This window comes from Anas acuta, chromosome 8, assembly GCF_963932015.1.
Source record: "Anas acuta chromosome 8, bAnaAcu1.1, whole genome shotgun sequence".
Taxonomy (NCBI): Eukaryota; Metazoa; Chordata; class Aves; order Anseriformes; family Anatidae; genus Anas; species Anas acuta.
In genome coordinates this window covers 10,122,245-10,142,005 of record NC_088986.1, presented here as the reverse complement: position 1 = coordinate 10,142,005, position 19,761 = coordinate 10,122,245, and the positions used below count along the sequence as shown (strand labels likewise).

General features: G+C 41.2%; 1 protein-coding gene across 4 annotated transcripts in view; it reads right to left on the bottom strand.

Moving 5' to 3' along the window:
• Positions 1-1,000: 1,000 nt before the first annotated feature.
• TESK2 (testis associated actin remodelling kinase 2) overlaps positions 1,001-19,761 on the bottom strand; it is a 76,066-nt gene continuing 57,305 nt past the window's right edge. For all 4 annotated transcript variants that reach the window (XM_068691399.1, XM_068691400.1, XM_068691401.1 and 1 more), the window contains 6 exons: positions 16,469-16,551; positions 14,456-14,531; positions 12,722-12,805; positions 11,530-11,616; positions 7,812-7,947; positions 1,001-5,708 (listed from right to left, as the gene is read on the bottom strand). In XM_068691399.1, coding sequence (XP_068547500.1) covers positions 4,702-5,708; positions 7,812-7,947; positions 11,530-11,616; positions 12,722-12,805; positions 14,456-14,531; positions 16,469-16,551 — 1,473 coding nt within the window. In that variant the 3' untranslated portion in view covers positions 1,001-4,701. The remainder of the gene's footprint in view (positions 5,709-7,811; positions 7,948-11,529; positions 11,617-12,721; positions 12,806-14,455; positions 14,532-16,468; positions 16,552-19,761) is intronic.

Sequence of the window (19,761 nt, the reverse complement as noted above, 5' to 3'; positions counted from 1 at the left end):
AAGGAAAAATAGGCTTAGGGTTGTCTTTCTGGAAAGACCCTCTGATAACTCCTTCAGCACAGGTTTCACTTGCAGAGGAAGGGCAATCCCTTGATAATGTAAGAGGAGACAGAGGCCAGAGAACATCCTCCCAGATCTTGCCTTTACCCTTAATATTTGCTGCCACTTAACCCAGTAGCTTAGAGGAAGACAGACCTTTTCAAAAGGACTAATGCTAAAGGTCAAAATCTACATTATAAAAAGCATGAAAAGGCCCAGTTGTCACATACAATTATTTTGATAGAAAGTGGTATTAATCAATGACTGGAGGAAGATGTGATGCTTCTGTTGCACACCAGAAGGAAGCAGGCTAGTTCTTCAGGCAAAGCACACATTTTCATGAATCTTTAGGCAAGTGTTACTTTTGATACTCGTAATTACTCCCTGTCTTTCTAAGGAAGTTGAGAAGGAAAAAAGTGTTTTGGTTTTTGTTTGTTTAAAAGCCCAGAGAAGGGTTCCACCTAATACTTGTACTTTTAGTTGTGGTTACAACATAGGTGAAACCTTTGCTTCTACAGGAAAAAAGTAGAAAGTTGTGCTGGGCTAGGTGATTCTAAGCAAGAGCAGGTCTTTTACACTTCTAAATAAGGGACTGAAAGCTCCTCTTAAACCCTGGTGCATTGCTTCCTGTGCTTACCGAAGCTAGGCTGTTGGGCTAGGACACTGCAGTCACCATGGCAAGCTCCCTGCAGGCTGAGTGCTATCAAAAGCATCTTGTAGGTCACAAGTTACTGCCTACTCTTCAGAGCACTATAAGGAAGAAAAAAAGGCTTTGAGTCTCACAGGTTGAATAGCGTTAACACTTCAGGAAGATGCAGGAGAGAAATAACACAATAAGGATGACAGTTCTCTTTGTTTATAACTCAGCAGCACCACCATGAATATCATCTATAGGTAATGTAAGCATTTGAATCAACGTTTGTGTAACCTAGAATTGTCCTCTTAATCACAAGACTCCACCCTTGATTTTATTTTTATTTTGAAAGCAAGATGGGAAAGTTTACAAAACCTGACCAAGAAAAAATTATGAAAATATTTAACTGGATTCATCTTTGGTTACTTCTTATTGCAGTTCCAATAAAACATACACCATTTCTATAGTTCAAAAAAAAAGTCAGAAGGTCAATCAACATAAAAACAAGACGTGCTTTCTTTACATATTCATAAATATCCACAATATTAGAAAAGTTGTTTTGCAAAGATTTTTTTTTTCTGGCAGTGTTAACTTACTATTATACACAAGCTACAAACTTCTTCCTAAGCCTTTAATTACAAGTTGAGCTATTTACAGTCTGCAAAATATTAAGACGTAAAACTCCTTCATAAATATGAAAATAGATCATCTTGCAAAGATCTTTATACTTAATCAAATATCTGGCTGCCCCTCCTCCCAAAAAAAAAGGTTATTTGTTTTGCATAGAAATGTAGTGACATGCAATATAAACAATAGCATTAAGTGCAAACAGGAATTATTCAAGTGTCTTTAGTCGTACTGGCAAAAAATACCAATGTTCTGTTACACAACACATTGATGCCTTTCCAGCAAGTAGAAGTCTACTAAAGCCCCTTGTCTGCACTGCTTCTGAGGGGCAGCAACTCACATGCATCCTCTTAGTTGCCTTTTAGCAACCTGCAACCACAACAAAAATAGCTTATAACAGACATGTAAATGAATTCAACATAGAAAGATTTAAAGTGAATTAAAAACATCTTTGATCTCTTCAGGGAACCTAGCAACGTGTAGAAAGTCTTTTAAAAGAGCAAGAATGGCTCCTGTAAGAAAGTCAAAAACCATGATAAAATCCAATCACGATAAAACTTTGTCACATCACTATAAAACAGGGAGTTTGCTGACCACACGTTGGTATTTACGTTCATCAGTAGCTGTCAGAAAATGGCCCCCAGTAGAAAAGCACCTTCAGATGGGCAGAAAACCTAGGAGTACTCGCTAGGTGCAACCTGGATTCAGCTTTGCACAACCAAAGGGATGAGACTTAGTGCCAACTGCATCCAGACCCTTGGAAATGCCGTGTTTGAGCAGGCATTAAGCTGTTTTAAGACGGCCTTTTACTCCAGTGCCTCTTTTCCCATGCAGACCAAGAATGCAGGAAAGGCCTGAGCCTTTGGTATCCCTCGGTATTTCTTTCTGACATCTCCCCCTCGGTACAAACAGCTAGAAAAGTTGATGGATGTGCCCTGTATCAGCTGGCTGCACTCAGAGTAGACACTTAGGGAAATAAAAATTGAGTCGTGGTGCTTTGTAAGAGATCCATTCAGGGCAGGGAAACGTTTTAAGAGATAGTGCTATAAGACACAGGTGAGGTCACTGTGACGGGTGTTTGAGAGGTACCCCAAGCCTGGCTGCGCAGGCTTTGCAGTCTGTCAGAGGGTAAGAGGCTTCCCAGCAGGGTGGCAGCTCTGAGGACCAGGGTAATGCAAGCCAGAGGCACGCACCTGCGCTCTGCTGAGGCTGCGGGACTGCTTCCTTGTAGGCTGGGGATCCAGAAGTAAACCATTCCTTATTATTGCTCGTTTGTCTGAAGTCATGCATCTACGTGCATCTTGTGACAACAGAAGCTGGTGCTGGTGGTTTCCCTCCTGAAAGATTAGTTGTGTAAAAGAAAAAGAGGAAGAAAAAAGCAGGCACAAGGCAGGCAGCCAGCCGTCAGTTGAGTTGTGCTGATCGGTTCCCTGTCCTCAAAGGAAATTACACGCACACAGTGCCAGCCCTTCAAGCTGCTCTGTGCTCTGCAGACAGGATACACAAGACAAGCTACTCTACACATCAGCACCTTCAAGGGGCAGAGAGCTGTGAGCCACAAGAGGTGATCTGGGTAAGGATGGGCATTTTTCAAACTGCTGACGGCTGCCTAATGCAGCACAGACTGCTCAGTAACTAAAGGACACTCTCATGTAATTCTTTGCAGCCATTACAAGGGATAACTGCTGCTCAGGCTGAGACATTTCACAAGTTATAACTCACAGAATAGTTACCTATACCTCCAAAAAGCTCAGTATCTCAGCCAAGAAAGAGCTTAGGCTTTCTTCTTCATCCGTTCCTTGAGATGGGAAAAGAGTAGGAGAAGTCCATCAGGGAGTACCAGCTTACGTTTTCCATCCTTACACGAGAGCAGAAAGTGTAACAGATTACTTGGATAAAACTCGGGACTTCCAGCCCCTCAGAGCCTACTGTATCACCTGCTCAGTGAGCATGCAATGCAACCTCAGTTAGGAATGATAATATAGGTTAAAAAAAAAACAAAAACACCCACATTGTTGTAGGCAATGATAGCAGAAGGGCAGGATGTGGAACATCACCACAGAACAAGCTTTCCCATGCATCTCATCCCAGAGTGGGGATCTCTGATATTGGTTCCAGCAAGCAGCTTGGAAGCACGTGCTGCTGCTGCTTTTACAGCTACCTGCTGGTGGATGGAAGGAAAAAAAAAAAAAGAAATAAAGTAGATAATCCTGTTTAGTGACAGGAGAAACTAATGAAGATAACACATCCTTTCTATAGAAGAAAAAAGTAATTGGGGACAAGCTAATTTTCTTAAATTTGACAACTCAAAGCCCTTCTGTTTCTCCTCCGAAAGCACTCATGGCTGCAACACTGCTGGCAGCTTCCCTGGAGCAGGGGATTCCTGTCCTTCATCACACAGTCTGCTTTTAATTAAGAACCTATAATTACTGTGCTGGCACTAATGAGATAGGATGTCCTACCAGAGAGGGAAGCGAACATGTCCCTTCTACCTTAGTGATGGTCAGCTGTTAATCTAGATGCTGTATTTAACTGTTCTGCCGCAAGAGATCATGCTCTCCATTCAGCTCTTCAAAGACAAAAAGCCCAGGAGCTCAGAACTGCTACTTTCACTGGCAGTTTCTCAAGAAGCCCAGAAATGACAGCACCTGGAAGGTGGCTCCCCTCTTGTGCCCTGGGCAAATCTTGCTCCACATCTGGGTCGAGACACACAAAGAGCTGTGCAAGAAAGCGGTGCTCTGTGTCCTGCTTCCCTGCGCTAATGAATCATTAATAAATCCCAAGGGAAACGAGAAACACCAGGGAACAGGTTGTTCTTGTTAATTGGAAAGTACTTATCATGTGACTCAGCCTGCAGACTGCAACCAGCGTGAGGGCTTTTGTTTCTGAAAGAAGAGCTTGTTTAATGCTGCAGCACAGTTCTAAGAGATCCCTGTGCCCGTTTCCAGAACGGAGGCTCTGATTCGCGTGTACTGCTTGCAGAATGCTAATGCAAACCCTGCAGTAGTTTAGAGCTGCTGGTCAGTCAGAGAAAAAGGGAAAACCTACAGTTTGCTCTTTCTACCCCATGTGGAACTTAAGGCCTTGAAATGCTCCATGCTGGAATCCAGGTCAAACTCTTTACTTGGTGCCTGCTTCTCGCTACTACCGCTTGGAAGGGACTACGGGGCCCGCATGGACGTTCTGGCTGGAGTAGTTCCCCCTCCTAAAGTAAATCAGGAAGGAAACATAGCTTGAAATAAAGTTAAAATAATCAGTCTCTCCAGATGCTGTCCGCAGCTGTTTGACAGCCCATTCTTACCATCTGCTGGGTCTCTTGAGTATGAAACCCAGCACCACAGAGAAACAGAGTTTAAGTGACTGGGAACAACTCAAGGACATGTTCAGTTTGAGCCCTCTCTTCATATGCCACAAGTTGACTGCGTGCTGCCACTTGCTGAGTTGTTGGAGGTCTGAGACAATGGGGCAGTGCTGTCCCCATCGTGCTCCCTGAAGGGCCGTGCCTCTCTCCTCGGCGCCGTGGAAGGACCAACACTGAACAGAGGCTTTGTAGACTCCAGCGGTGTATTTTTCAGTAGGTCATCTTCTACCTCCATCTCTTCAGAGGGGAGACAACCAGCAAACACCTGTGAGGAATGTCCCTCAGAGTTCACTGAATTCTCAGCTGGGAGCCTTTTGTAGGATAGTGGCTCAGGCTGGGCCAGTGCTAATGGTTGATTACATGCTGGATCTTCACATGTGTTCTCAACAGGGTAAAACCCATTTTCCTCCTGGGACACTGGCCCATCTGAACAGTCCATATCTTCCTCTTGTCCTGGTACAGGAAGAAATTCTGACCTGTGAGGCTTGGCTTGAAAGGGAGGAATCTCTGACACACCGTATTTACTGCTACTCAGGAGTTTTTGCCGAACCTCTGCACTTAGTTGGGTTGGGTCACATCTGCTGACGGTGGAGGACAGCCCACCAAACAGCCCATATTCTTTGTGTGGCAGTTCAGGGGAGACTGGAAGTGATCTGCATTTCCTCCCAGGAGGGAGGGAAAACTCCTGCCAGTCCGTGCTATATGCCTGCCGGAACTGGGACTGGCTGGCTTTCAGGCCACCTCCTGCCTCTGGAGAATGCAAGTCAAACACAAGAGAGATCACAGACTTGCTTGGCATGTCAAAGAATTTTATCTTTCCACCCTTGAGGTCCTCCCGTGCATTGAAGGGATTAACTTTCCGGCCTAAACCTTTGCTTGGTGTATAGTAGGGGTCCTGGACATTTATCTTCCTGGAAGGCTTGCGGGAGAAGATATCCGACTGACTGCGTGATAACCAGATATTCCGACGCGGACGGGGTGACTTGGGTGGGATCTTATCGTCCAGGGAACTCAAACGTTTTACTCCTGGTCCTTTTTCGATTGACCCTGAGTGGAAAAAGAGAAATACCTTTAGCTTAAAGGAGCTATATGCCCACATGCCTGTTCCCTCACAGAGCCTTCACAACTGTAGAGGAAAAAAGTGCACTTCTGATGTTCCGAAGTATCTTCCACAGACACATTTGCTAGTTACTTAAAAGTTTTTGCACATACACGACACCACTCTTCTCCCCAGTTTACCACTGGCTTCAGACTTGGAGATTTGGCAGCCCTGTCCACAGGACCTTTTAAATGCAAAGGCTGTCAATGCTACATTTAAAATGTTCTCTCCTCTTCATTCATACCTCAAACTGATTAAAAGTCACCTTGAAGAACGGAGCAAACTCAAATTCAGTTAATGCCATCTTACTTGTCTAGACAGTGAAATTGGACTGCTTCTGTATTATTTTATAATCAAATTTGCCACCCACATTATGGGAGATGCTAATTTAACACAGAAACATTGTCTTCAGAAAAAAAGGGAAGGAAACTGTACAAAAATCTGAAAGGAACAAAGAAGTCCTTTCAGTCCTCTACGCAAATTTTGTTTTTTTAGGGCTCCTTCAAACCTCCTCACTGCCTGTACACTGACACAACAAAAAGGACATAAAGTGGTCTTGGAGAAGAACAATTTGCACGTTTCTACACTTATCATCATGGTTTCCAGCAGAGATTGCCCAAGATCTGTTGATGATACTGACCATAAAAGAAAGTGAATACAAAACAGTCACCAAAGAAACCGTGACATTCTCACCCTGATAGGAAAAGTCTACGACCAAAATAAATGCCCTCCCGATACCAAGAGTTAAAATCATTCCAGCCTTGAGTCAATAGATTATCCAGTACAGAAATTAGGGATACGTGAGAATTTAACTCCAATGAGTAGGAGTTTAAAAAAAAACAAACAAAACTTTACATAGTATGCATATGCATGCAAATAAGTACGTGCACACATACACAAATAAAATCTAAAGGTTTATCACTACAACAGGATGGGAAACTTGCAGTTGTTTTGGCAAAGACATTAACTTTTAGAGTGCTTGGGACATGCAGCTGCCACTGGCTCTCAAGGTGCCTCTGAAAAGCTGTGGCAGAGTAATAACAATTGAGTGGATGTAATAAAATGTTATTTCCTTTCTATTACCATTTCCAGAATGAGCACGTGGACTTCTGCTTTTTCCTTTAAATACTGCCACAGTTCAGTCTGTAGGTGCTCCACTGAGGAAAGACTACGCAAGCCAAAGAACCACCTGTAACACTTCTCCACAAAGATGCAAATCTGAGCCGTGCTCCAAAGGCATAATGCCAGGAAAACCAAAAAAGAACATTTTGTTTTTTTCACTCGCACCTCTCAGGTGCTTTCCAGGTAAGGGAAAACTATCACATGTGCATGCTCTATGTGGTTTGAAAGAACTGATTTTAAAAAATATGTAGTTTCATATATGCATCTATATTGTCTGTGTAATACATTTGACTGTACTCTAAGTTTCCAACACCAGATATCTACTAATAGAGAAGAAATCTCACTCAGAACATGCCCCCACGAAGAACTGATTGCAGTTTGCTCCTCACACCAGGGGGCACTAGACAGCTTTAGAAAAAGCCCTTCAAGGCCAGCATTCCCAATGCAGATCAGGGATTCATCTTTTCCCCAGTTCACAGTACTTCTAAGGTGCTTTAGAATACAATGCATCTTCTTTGCTCTTCCTCCTGAGGGAATTTAAGTAGCTTCTAAGTGTTACACATAATACATACCAAAGAAATTATATACCAAGGAAATTATGTATATGCACTAAGAAGTAGCAGGGGCAAAGCAAAAGTTGATGAATTTTCATGTACTTTTAGCTACTTACATTCCCAAATGATCTCTAAATTTTACTTCAAGAGCTTGTGGGCACAACCTTTTGAGGCACTTTAAGGAAAAGCTGTTCTTTCCCAAATGACACTGCACAGTGCACCATTGTTCCAAAATCATTTTCAGGCTTTAGGCAAAATAATTCATGAACTATATATAATACCACATTTATCTGAAATCTCAGTAGTCAAAATACAAAACACTGTACTCTCTTGCTATTAGCCTGCAGCAATTTTTGTGCAAATACAGACATTTACCTTTGGGTTTTCTTTCATTGTTGTCAAGATTCAAAAATTTTCTGTCTCTCTCACAGTCCTCATTTCTCAGCCGGTTCAAAGTCTCCTCCAGTGTTTTGACAATATCAGCAAATGAAGGACGTAACTTCGGATCCATCTGTGAATGCACAGAAATCAGATCGTTTCATGGGGGTTTGTCCATACTACTTAGTTTTGACAGACAGAAGGATAACTTGAAGGAACTGAAGAAATTCAAGATTGTTTTAAGAAGCATGTTACTATTGGAAAAAAATCTAAGTAAAGCAGGGGAAAAGTAGTGTTCTAGTTTACGTCTATTATACTTCTCATTTCATTTTCAAGTTGGAAAGATTCTATGATGGTGTATTTTATAAAGAAAAGGTAGCAAGCTATTTGACTCAGGACTTGAGAGAGGACCTTATTTGTTTTAAAACATTTTCCACAGTTCAAAAGATTTCTTTCTGTACCCCAGTTATCAGCCAGAGATTATACAACAATGTAATTTCAAAGTCTGTGTGAAGCAAGAAGAATTAAAACAGAGCAACTTGGTTATATTATTCTTTAAAAGTTTGTAATTCTTCCATCATTGCTCGGGGCTTTAATTAAAATCCACCGAATGGCATTGCTGATTTTAAAGTTTCAAATCTTCTATCTTTGCATCTGTTTATCAGCCTCACTACTCAGTGTACCGGTCTGTCTTGTGAGGAAGCAAGATTGACAAGTTACATGAGAAAAATAATACAACAGAAAAGACTATTTTAGCCCAAGTAAAATATTCTTTCCTCCGCCTCAGCCATCAGTATGTATTTATCAGTACGCATTTATTTATTCTCCCTAATAGCAATGCATCCCTAAACAAAGCCAAACATGACAACTGTAATAGAAAGCAAGCAGCTTAAATTAAGCAGTAATGTAGATGGCATTTAATCATTCTGAACACTCACCCTGCATATATGTTACAGGTTTAACTACCATAGGTAGCACTGTCTAATTATGCAGTCAAAAGTTAACCTCATTACACTATTAAAGAGATTTCACTTGACCTGACTGTCTCCAGCTCCCTAAAGGCTTTTTCAGAGCAGACAAGCCCTGACAGGTATCACCACCGATCCAAAGGAAACAGCGGCGCTTTGGAAAGAACAAACCCCACAGACCTCCCTGATGCTGTCCTGCAGGTCCTGAGATGGATCCTTCTGAACAGAACTGGTACGATTGGCAATGCTAGAACACCTTCTAGCAACACAGGGTAAAGGGCTACCAATTCCTACATACAGTGATAAAACAAAATCACACCTGCTTTGAATTCAAGGACCGCAATTTCCTGGCATAGGAAAACATCTTTCTGCTTTCCCTATTTCACTGAAAGGGTAGGGCAGGGTAAAACACCAAAGCATATCCTCTGTAGTCTGACAAAATCAATTTGAAAAAATGAGAGGGCTGTTGCATGCTGCAGGAAGTAAGAACAGGTCTCTGCCTATTTTAGCTTGTGCTAGGAAAGATCCAGGACAACAGCAGCAATGAAAAAGTGACTCAGAGCAACATTTGCCTCTTCCATCCTGATCACTCAGTTCCTGCTCAAGTGGAATAGAAGGTTCTTCCTCAAAGCTGTAGTTCCCCACCGCTTAGCTCATGCTCATAAGCCTTCTGCATGATCATACATGATTACATTTAGAAGCATTCATGCAAGAGGGCTTATAATTTGCTGGGGGAACTGTAGGTTTCAGACTTCCTTACATGTACTCATTTTTAAAAATGCTTTCTAACAGCAAACTAAAGAATTTTTAATCCACTACTCACACACATCTGTTTTTACTCTTTTTCTTAGGCTGCCCTAAACACATTTCCTGGCTGTAGAAAACTCCAGGGCTTCGCATATTAGTTCAGCTAATCAGCTGAGCTATGCAGTTCACAGCGATTGTCAAGCCATTAAATAATAAAAAGCTATATAAAAATTAGCACACAAATCACCTATTACAGGAGTATAGCATGCTTAGGGAGATATAAGGCAGCCTTATCTATTTGCTGCCTTTTCATTCCACTAGGCAAGCGGTAAGGGAATTGCAATATGCTCCGCAGTGGAATCAGCATACTAATGGCTTGATCACAAGACAGTCATTTCCAGTTCCAGTTCAGGGAACGAACGTTTATTATGCAGGAGACAGCATTTGATGATAATCAGTAGGAGAAAATCCCTTTTCTCCGAACACAATAAATTCTTACATGAGATATGAGACCAGTCACTTCCCCTTTCCTCCTGAGTACAGTTCTACTCAGAATTTGTGCTGAAAAATTGCTTTGAATCAAGCACCACGTGTTGGATGCTGTATGATTGCTGGGGACTACAGCTGGGAGCTGAGGTTTCCACAGTCAAACCCTACTTCCACCCAAACCCTGTAGTGCTCACATAGTCAAAACACTTCAGAAACATGAGTCAAGCATACCACTGTCCTACTAAAGCAAGCTCCACTGTATTAAGGTGAAATTAGAGGAGCAAAATAGCTTGTCCAGACTAAGTTCCACAAACGTGCCTAGCATTAAATTATGCCACCTTGTGTCAAGAGCAGAAGTCACCCCCTCACCCATATTTTCACCTGAATGCCATTCTCCCTTTGAGTATGTGCACTTGTACTAATACAGTGCAAAGAGAGCTTGGGGCAGACAACTCTTAAAAGAATGGAGAGATGAGACTGCTTCTTTCAGCAGCAGTGCTGACATGAAAACAAAGCCTGAAAAATCAGTAACAGACAGGAATACAAAGCCTGTTCTGAGAGTTTTCTTACAAATGCTCACTAGGACATGGTGCTTTTGCTAATTACAGCATGGCTTGGTTGTGGTGTCTTGAGCAGAGCTTTGTGCAATAAGCGTTCTAGAAGGTCTCTCAGTTTCAGGTGAGCAGTGACATTCCTAGCTTCATCCAAGTTTCTGGAAGCTCAGGTTCTCTTACTTCAGATTAAGCAGTTTACCAAAGGAATTAGTAACCTCTATCATAAGATAATTCACAAAAGGGATCCACTTCCTTGAAATTTTCATGCTGATGAGCCATGAAGGTATCCAGCATTATCATCCTTTTACTCAAATAACAAGCAGAAATTTATTCCATACTGCATACTGCACCTATAGCCTTACGGATATTAAGTCACCTGTGTTCTTGGGTTCAAGTTATATTTCTTTTTTGTTCTTTTGTTGTTTGGTTGTGTGTGTTTTTTGTTTTTTGTTTTTTGTTTTTTTTTAAATACAATCTTGGGATTTACAGGGTTATCCCTCTTTACAAAAGGCAGCGTATAGAAACTTCAGAGTAGTTTAGTGCCTGCTCTTTATTTGCCTGTCCCCATTTTGTCCCCTCTGTTTATGAGAACAACTCAGAATTCTTTCTTCACAGCTCAGTAGGTCTGTACACAATAACAGCTGGATTTTGTCAGCCCGAGGGCCAGCCAGTGTCAATAACATACAACTGGTTATGATCAGCCTGAGCAGCCTGCAAGAAGCTGTTCAGTGTGCCAGACCTGTTTGTTTGGCATGACAGAACACGGAACAACAAAAGCAGAAGTCAGACTCTTTTGCAAGGAGAAAGGAAGGGATACAAAAAAAATGCAAGGGACTCTCTGGGTTCTCAGAACGTGTACTGCTTCGGTCTCTTCTGTACACACTTTCAGCTCTATCTTCAAAATCCAGAGGGATTTAACTCCAGTTTTGGCCTGTCCCCTTCAGGTAAGGTACTCACGTTACAGCAGTTGAAGGCCAGCTGGAGGAAGTCAGGGGGACAGTCTCCCACCATGTGCTGGAAGGCATCATAATCTAACCCAAAATTCTGTACAAACAAGAAAAACACAATAGAGAGCAGAGATGTAAGTGAGGTTTGCTACTGGCCCAAAATATGTTTTTAGAGGGTGTCCCTACATGGAATAACCATGAACACCATCCCTGAGCAGCCACATACAGTGGGTTTTGAGAAAACTTCATGCACACTCCAAACTGCAGCACTCCCATTGGGATTTATTTGATACAAGATACCTGTAAGAGAATGAGCTGACTTCAAAGCCCATTCTTCTTCCTGGATTCAACTGCAATTCATTGCACTTGAAGTGTTGCCCATGTGGATCTGGAAGCAATATCCTACGCTATCAAGTTTCACCACAGTGATTTTCATAGTGTAAATTAACAGCCTGCTGTAAAACCAGAGGCTTCACTATGATGAAAATTCACCAATTAAAGTAGTTAATTTTTCAGTACATGGTACTACTAGGCTGGTGTTACAAATTACCCAGTTCCTTAAATGCATTTCTATAAGAAGATCTGAAGGAAAGAAAAACAAAAGGATCTCTTACTTATTGTGGTTCAATACAAGCATTTTCAGAACTGATGGACAGGCAATTTGGAAGACCCCTATGGAGGGCCAAAAGCTGCCTTGCAGATGGGACGCAGCCAAAAGGCACCTGAAGAAAGACGTGGCATCTCCTCTGATTAGTCAATTTTAGCTCAGATTAACAATGCTTAGTACAGTGTATGTAAAAATAAGGGTGAGCTTATTTTAGCTCCTGCCCCTTTCACAAGGCAGGGCTGCTTAGAGGATGCAGTACGTCAGAAGTGCTCTGTTCTGAATCCAGCAAGAAATCTGTATGAGCTATCACACTACAAAAGGAAAGTCCTGCAACACCCTCAATGTTCTAACAGTTCAGGACAGGTCTAGAGCTTCTGAAAGGATTTCTGATGACTGCTGCTGCACGAAGTCTGTGTCAAAACATCTTTGAGGGAGCTTCTTACAACAGCATGGAATACAAAGGCCTGTTACAGGCTCTTTTTAGTGTAAGAACTATTCATCCTATCTTTGGCAGCAGTGCCAGAAGACCTAAAGGCCAGCCATTATCATGGCATATTTACCACCTCCCACCAACACGATGAACGTAACCACTTACCTCTGTGCGAGGGAGATAGTCTGGATCTGCCTGTATTCTTGCTATAATCTCACACAGAATTATACCATAGGAGAACACATCCGCCTAGGAGGAAAAAATAAATAGCTACATGGTTCAGCTATGAATACACTATTCTTATCTGCTACTGCGTTCCTCCTTACCCCCAACTGGTTATCGAGAACAACTAAACCAACACCACAGCCTTACAACTGCGAAGCAACTGCACTATAACTAATATTTTCCATGTGAAGAAACATATGCTTACAGTAAAACCCCGCTGCAGCACAAATAGCAATGATGATTTTAAAACTCTTTCAAAAAAAAAAAAAAGCTACTATTAAATCAGCAACATAAAAATCTTTCCTTGCATAAAGAATGGTAAAGTTGCATTTGATGTCTTACAGATGGGAGTAATTAAAAACACAGCCAAAATATGACATGCCTATGTATCACTGTGGTTAGAAAGAGGGGTTTAAAATTCACATGCACACAGTTTATCCAGAATATTAATGCTGCTCTTCAGAGAAAATGTACTTTTTTCCCCCTTTTCTCACAGTTCAGCACCTCTGGAGAAAAGAATCTCCCAAAGCTTGAGACACCTACTAACATTGTATACCCGCCTCCTTTTCCATTGAAATTTCCATGCTGCTTAGTAATCACTTATCTGAGTATCCCTGGAGCTGCACAGTTCCTCAGATTTCCACCCACCTGAATTTACCAAGTAATACAATTTGGGAAAGCATACAATAAGGGTCTACAGAACATAAACTGGCATCCCTCAGCCTTCTGGTACAAGGCAGGCTTATATGCTACCTTTCACACCGATAGAGACCTGCTTCCTCCTTAGTCTCCCATGCCCTAGGGTCAGTGAAGAACGTGGCACCATATCTGGGTACTTTATTATTAATTTAGGTCAACGGGAACTCTCAAAGCTTTGAAATAGTAATGACCACATTTATCACTGTGGTTGCTACTGCCTTCCTCTTCGTTTCAAGTACCAACAATTAAACAGATATTGACTACTAGCTAAAAAAAAGGTACAGGATGTGGGCTTTATCATGAAAAGTTGCTCTTGCAGGGCTGAACTACACTGTGTTTTAGAGAACATCTTTGCACATGACAGAGGAAACCCTGTGTAAAGAACAACTTGATAGAAAAATACTATTTCTAGAGCCTAGTGTGATCTGATGCTCCACTAAAAGAAACATTTTCCAGTGCCACCAATAGAAAAAAAAATGTAAGAAATACCTTTGGAGAATATTTTTTTTTATCCAGGCACATCACCTTCGAGTACTGTTGATTATTATTATTTTTTTTAATTAAAGTAATTGTACAAATTTACAGACCTCTTATTTTTACCAAGAGGTCACTAACCCATTGTCAGGAAAGTAACCTGCACCAAATATCACCAGACATTTCTCACAAGACCTGGTTAAATCAAGCTGTGTTAGGTAGACAAGTCATTATCACATTTCTGCACATGGGGTGTTTCAGAATGGAAACAGCCTAACAGTGAATTATGCTAAAGGTACTTCTATTTCTGCTTAAGAAACTATTCCATGAATTACAATTATTAGCTGTTCGACTCACACTCTCCCTCAGTCTGAATGACCTACCTAGTATAGGAATGTGACAAATGAAAAAATAACAATAATATTATGGAAATCTTAAAGTCTTGTATACAGATACTGAAAAGAAACAAGTGACAACTAAAGTCTATTTACACGTACCAACCTTTTCATTGTAAGGTTCATCTCTGAGAACTTCTGGTGCCATCCAGAAGGGTGACCCCACCACTGGTAACTTTTCACTATGTGTAGACGTAGACATTGGAGGGTGAGCAGCAGGAGGAGAGAAAAGAATAATCATTAATGAACTGGTCTGATTCACACATTGCTATAAATTTTCTGTAACTGCAAGCATCTGTAGAAACTTCCACCATAGGGAAGTCTATATAGGTGGGATCCAAAATACACTGCATTTTACTCTGATTTCCTCCTGTAGTTACTGGAACATTCAATAGCAAGAGAAGAAGGTGAAAGAGAAAGCAAGCCTAGGTCAATTGCCCAATATATTGTATTTCCAGTACCTAAGTGCCTGAGTTTCCCCCACCCCCCAATTGTTTTATCTCCAGGTCACATATTTCAATAGTTTTGTTTTCCAAACTCTTGGCAGAGTGGATTCCTTCATCTATGTTTAAAAAGGCTTGTGGAGATCAGTTTCTGGCCAGATGTCAAATTCTCTATTCATTCAGCAGGACATGCAATTATCCCTACATGTATACCTATAGGCAGCTCCCAAAGTATTCAGCACAGCCTGCTTGCATATTTTGTCAAACAAAAAAAAAAGTCAAGATTGACCAGATACATCTTTTAGTAGGGAGAAGTTAAAAGTACATAGAATAGAGCTGATTTGACATCTCTGCAATGTTTCTAATATGGCTGAAGACTACAGTCTTAAAAAAAAGGCATCAAGCTTGTCCCCCAGCTGTCCTTGAATGAACACCTACAAAGAAAAGGCCTCTGAAGGCCTCTAAAACCATGGGCTGCTAGCCAGAAAACTGGAAAAAATATAACTGCATTTGAAAATGATGGTAAGGCTAGATCAGACTGAAAGTGTGGCTGCTGCAACACTTTCATTATCTTATTTATTTAGTATCAAGATATTTGATTTAGCTATTACTATACTCAGTTTTCAAGACATCTTAAAACTGGGTATTAAAACCACACTGCTGTCTTCCTGATTCTGACGGCTTCCTATTGATACAGTTGAAGCTTTCAGTAGAACCTTAAAAGGTAGAGATTCCACAGGAGCGTACAAGATACACATTGACTACGCTTATCAGCAGTTTGGAATTAGATGTTCGCTTTGTTAAACTTTCAGATCAATATTTCACCAACATTAAAACAAGCCTTCAGACCTCCCAAGCTATAGGTTTAGGATACACGCAGTTTAAAAACAGTGCATAGCTGGGATCAACTTTTATTGTTTACTCTGCAGTCAGAAGAGCTGGAAGGCTTTTATTTATTTTACACTGAAGCACACACTGGAGAATATTTGACTGCACATTTAACAGTCAGAATACTCTGAAAGACATGTCAATATACAGATGAGAGGACAATTAAATCCTTGTCCTTGACCTCCCTAACAGAGGGAGGACAAGAGGACTATTGCAAATCATGACAATAGCTTGTGACAGTCACCTCACCTGTGCACTCCTCAAATAAGTTAAGTTCATAGTTGCATCCCATGGAGAGGAAAATGCTGAGCTACTGTTAAACAGTATTAATTTTTATCTCTCTTCTTTATCAACCTGGATCTTAACTAACACAGTAGTTAAATAGAAAACTAATAGAATGCCACTGAATGTTGTTTAGAAAAATGGAAAGGAGCTAGAGTTGTTTGGGATCAGTAGAGGACATTTATTATAAAAATCATCCCAAAACAGTTTTAGTTTTTTTTTTTAAACAACAAAACTCCCTAATACTTGCTTGGAAGATCTACTGAAAAACTTGGGTAAATCCTTTACTCACTGGAACAGTTTTTAAAAATAAATGACACCACTAAAACAGAACAGACAATAACTAGTACACTGGTCATCCAGCCTGCAGTTCTAGATCAAGACCAATTATTCTTGTTGCAAGTTTTATATCAGAATGCAGTAATGGGCCTGGGGACTCGGCTTAATAGAGCTTGTGACCTGCAAGCACATTGCAACTCTCCCTACATTTTGATTAGTTCACGTACCTGTGATCTGGAATTTTCTCTGCTAAACCGAAGTCTCCCACTATTGCTGAGTATCCGTTCTCATCGTGTTTTATTAAACAATTCTGAGGGGAAAACAAACAAACAGATTGTTATTGTCTGTGCATGAAAACCCATATACCATTTGTTTTATTTATTTTAAATCTGGAACAAGATTATAAGATACTATTTGGAAGACATTTGTCCATGAGAAGCTTTTCTCTGAAAGCAACCACCCTTTTCCTCCACCCTCCCCCCTGCACAATCACATGTCTGTCAAACTTAAGATGCTGCAAACAGTCTTACACTTAGTTAATAATCCACTTAAAAACTTGCTGAGAAAGCAGGCGGTTATAGGCAGCACATAGCCAGCTAGGTCCTAGCAAGAATTAAGATGATTTAATTCCCTTACTGTTCAAGTATGCAGTACGTGCTGTTTGCTATGACACCTTCAGTTTCCTTTCAGATCCTGAACCTGACCAGAATACAAGGTTATCAGAACAATGGTTGTGTATATTTTGCTATATTAGTTACTTAAACTCTCTGCTTTACAACAGATTACCATCAGGAAATGCAAGACGTTGCAGAGTCACACGTGCTTTTAAAGTCTCAAAATCAAATTCTTTATTCCACAGTACACCATAAACCTGATTTAAGGGAAAACGATAATAAGAAAAAGCTGTCAATCTTTTCCTTTCATATGCCTCCTCCAGTGTCAGGAGGGAGGGCAATTTAAGGACACACAAATTATTCTGGTCTGGCAGCCTCACATCACATGCAGGGTATTACCAATTTATATTTGTTGTTTTTATTTACAACTCTGACATATGATTTGACCATTCCAGTACCACATTTTTTCCCTTCTGAATGGATGAATTAAAAGCTGACTTCCTAAGTTTTTCTGTCCTATAAAAAGTGGGGCAAGACAATTCACTCCCTTACACATGCCCTACTCCACAGCCTTCTGCAGGCGGTACAATAGCAGCGACAGGCGGCAAAGCCACTGCTGACTCCTCCATGGTGGTACCCTGCATTAATTAGCTGAACAGCAGGAAACACTTTCTGCCTTTATTGTGCTTGGCCGTACAAAAGCCCCTCACTGACCCCAGAGTACTGGCATGTCTGTACAATGCAGCTACCAAGGAAAGCGAGGCCCTTGTCTAAAAGATCAAGTTCAGGTCATCGCTGTTGACAGATTCAGAGACGGCTGCAGGCCACGCAGTGAGTTTTCCTCCTGCCAATTAGAAGGTTAAGGGAGACACACTTGCAATCACGTAAAGAAAAGGCATCCAAGCCTCCCGAGGTGCAAAGTTCTATTTGTTTAGCATGACTCAAGTGTAATAAGTGCAATTACTTTGGGATTCATAAGCACAAAGTTAAAGCAACTGCGCTTGCCCATAGAGCAGCAAAGCTTCTCAGTCATGGGCTTTGTTATCTCCTATCAAAGAGCACATTCATTCAGCTCGCCTCTGTTTAAACATTTGCTTGCTGTAAGTGGACTTAAAACTGAGAAGGATAAAACTTTTTTTTTTTGTAAAAATCTTACTCAAATGATTCAGCCGTCGGGCATTTGGGTGCGTACCACAGAAAGAAGTCTGTGAGGACAGCAGAGTTTTCATAGCGTACTGGAATGCTGACCCTGATACTTCACTGCATAAACCAGCTTATTTTCTGACATGGGTTGTTTAGCAATTAAAGATGATTCATAATTTGTCATTTAAAAAAAAAAATCTGATTCAAAAGAAGTTTACTTTTAAAATCTACTTTCCCATCTTGCATTAACTGTTTACATTTTGTTCATTTTGAGTAGCAAGAAGGCAGGAGTTCACTTCACCACCTGAGTGCTGTGTATTAGGGTTATTCCTCCAATAAGGCCTGTTTTGCAAAGATTCCAGAGAAATATTTGAATTCAGACCGAGAACTATTTTCAGTATAACCAAAAAGCTGTAGAAACAGTTCTGCTGAGCATGAGACCCACAATAATCTACAGGGCTGCTTTGGTAACAGAGGAAGGCTTAAACACAACACAAACCTGACAGACGATTTTCCTTCTCAGCAGTACACAATCACATCCCATTTGACATTACTGACTGAATACGAGCAATCCTATTCCCCCCCGAGCCCCAGGCAGCCCCAGCACTCAGGTACAGCACGGACCCATTACACAAGTAGATTATTCCTGGATAAAACATAAATTAAACCAATAGAGCAGGCAGTCCAGCTGCCACCTAATGCTACCTGACAGCTCTGAGCTCCTTCCCAGATGAGCCAGGCTCCCCTTCAGCACAAACCTTTTGGGAAATCAAGCAGAACTGACACGGACATCCCACCCCACCTGCAGCCCCCTTCCGCTCCACAGGTTCTGCCAGCGAGGCCAGGACACCCCCACACAGCAACGGGGGAAAGCCCAGGGCTACATTTTATAAATGCTCATCAATTGTTCTGCTGTAGGGGGCTGCACTATGTTAAATGATGTAAATACGGAAGCTGAACTATTCACTTTCATTAGTGGAAGTCTGGCTTTTTTCTGTATATGAAAAATACCGACTCTGAGTTTGAATTCATTAGGGTAAGTGCAGGAATGACTTCTTACCTACAATTAAATCAGCTGTGAGCAGGTGACATGCACCAGACAAAAAACACCAGGTTCACCTTAAGCGCTCACTGTAGCAAAATTAAACCAATTTAGTTCAACTGGTGCAAATTTTGATGTAGCTAAATATCAATGTCTTGGAACCCAGAAAGGATAGAAGCCTGTTTTTATCAAAATCAGTAGGACAGCCTTTCTGTGGATACTAGCATGATTACATGTCACCTTTCAAGCCCACACTGCTCAGGAGAAAAAAAAAACTTTCAGGAGAAAGTTTTGCAGGTGGTGATGCTTCACTGTGCTGAGAGTCTCCAGGTGCTCTAAGGAGGACTGCCAGCACTGCCATGCTCCTCCACCAGCCTTCCCATCTTTGTAAAGCTGTCACCCAGCACTGCACCAAATTCATAGCATGGACAGTTCAGTCACCAGATTTAGAATGCAATTCATGAAAAGGAGACGTACACAGCCTACAGCAGGTGGTAACTGGTAGTTATGTGCAAACAGCAAGACATTTTTAAGCATTCACATTCTGCTACCAAGATAAACCAGGATCAAAAAAGGGACAGAGCTCCATTAGAGAGTGAAAGATTGAAAATAACTTGAAAATTTAAGCTAGAGGTGATATTTTAGTAGGAAAAACTCAGAGCATAATGCGTTGTTTCTGCTGACAAATTTACACTTCCAAGTTCATACAAAAAAGAAAAAA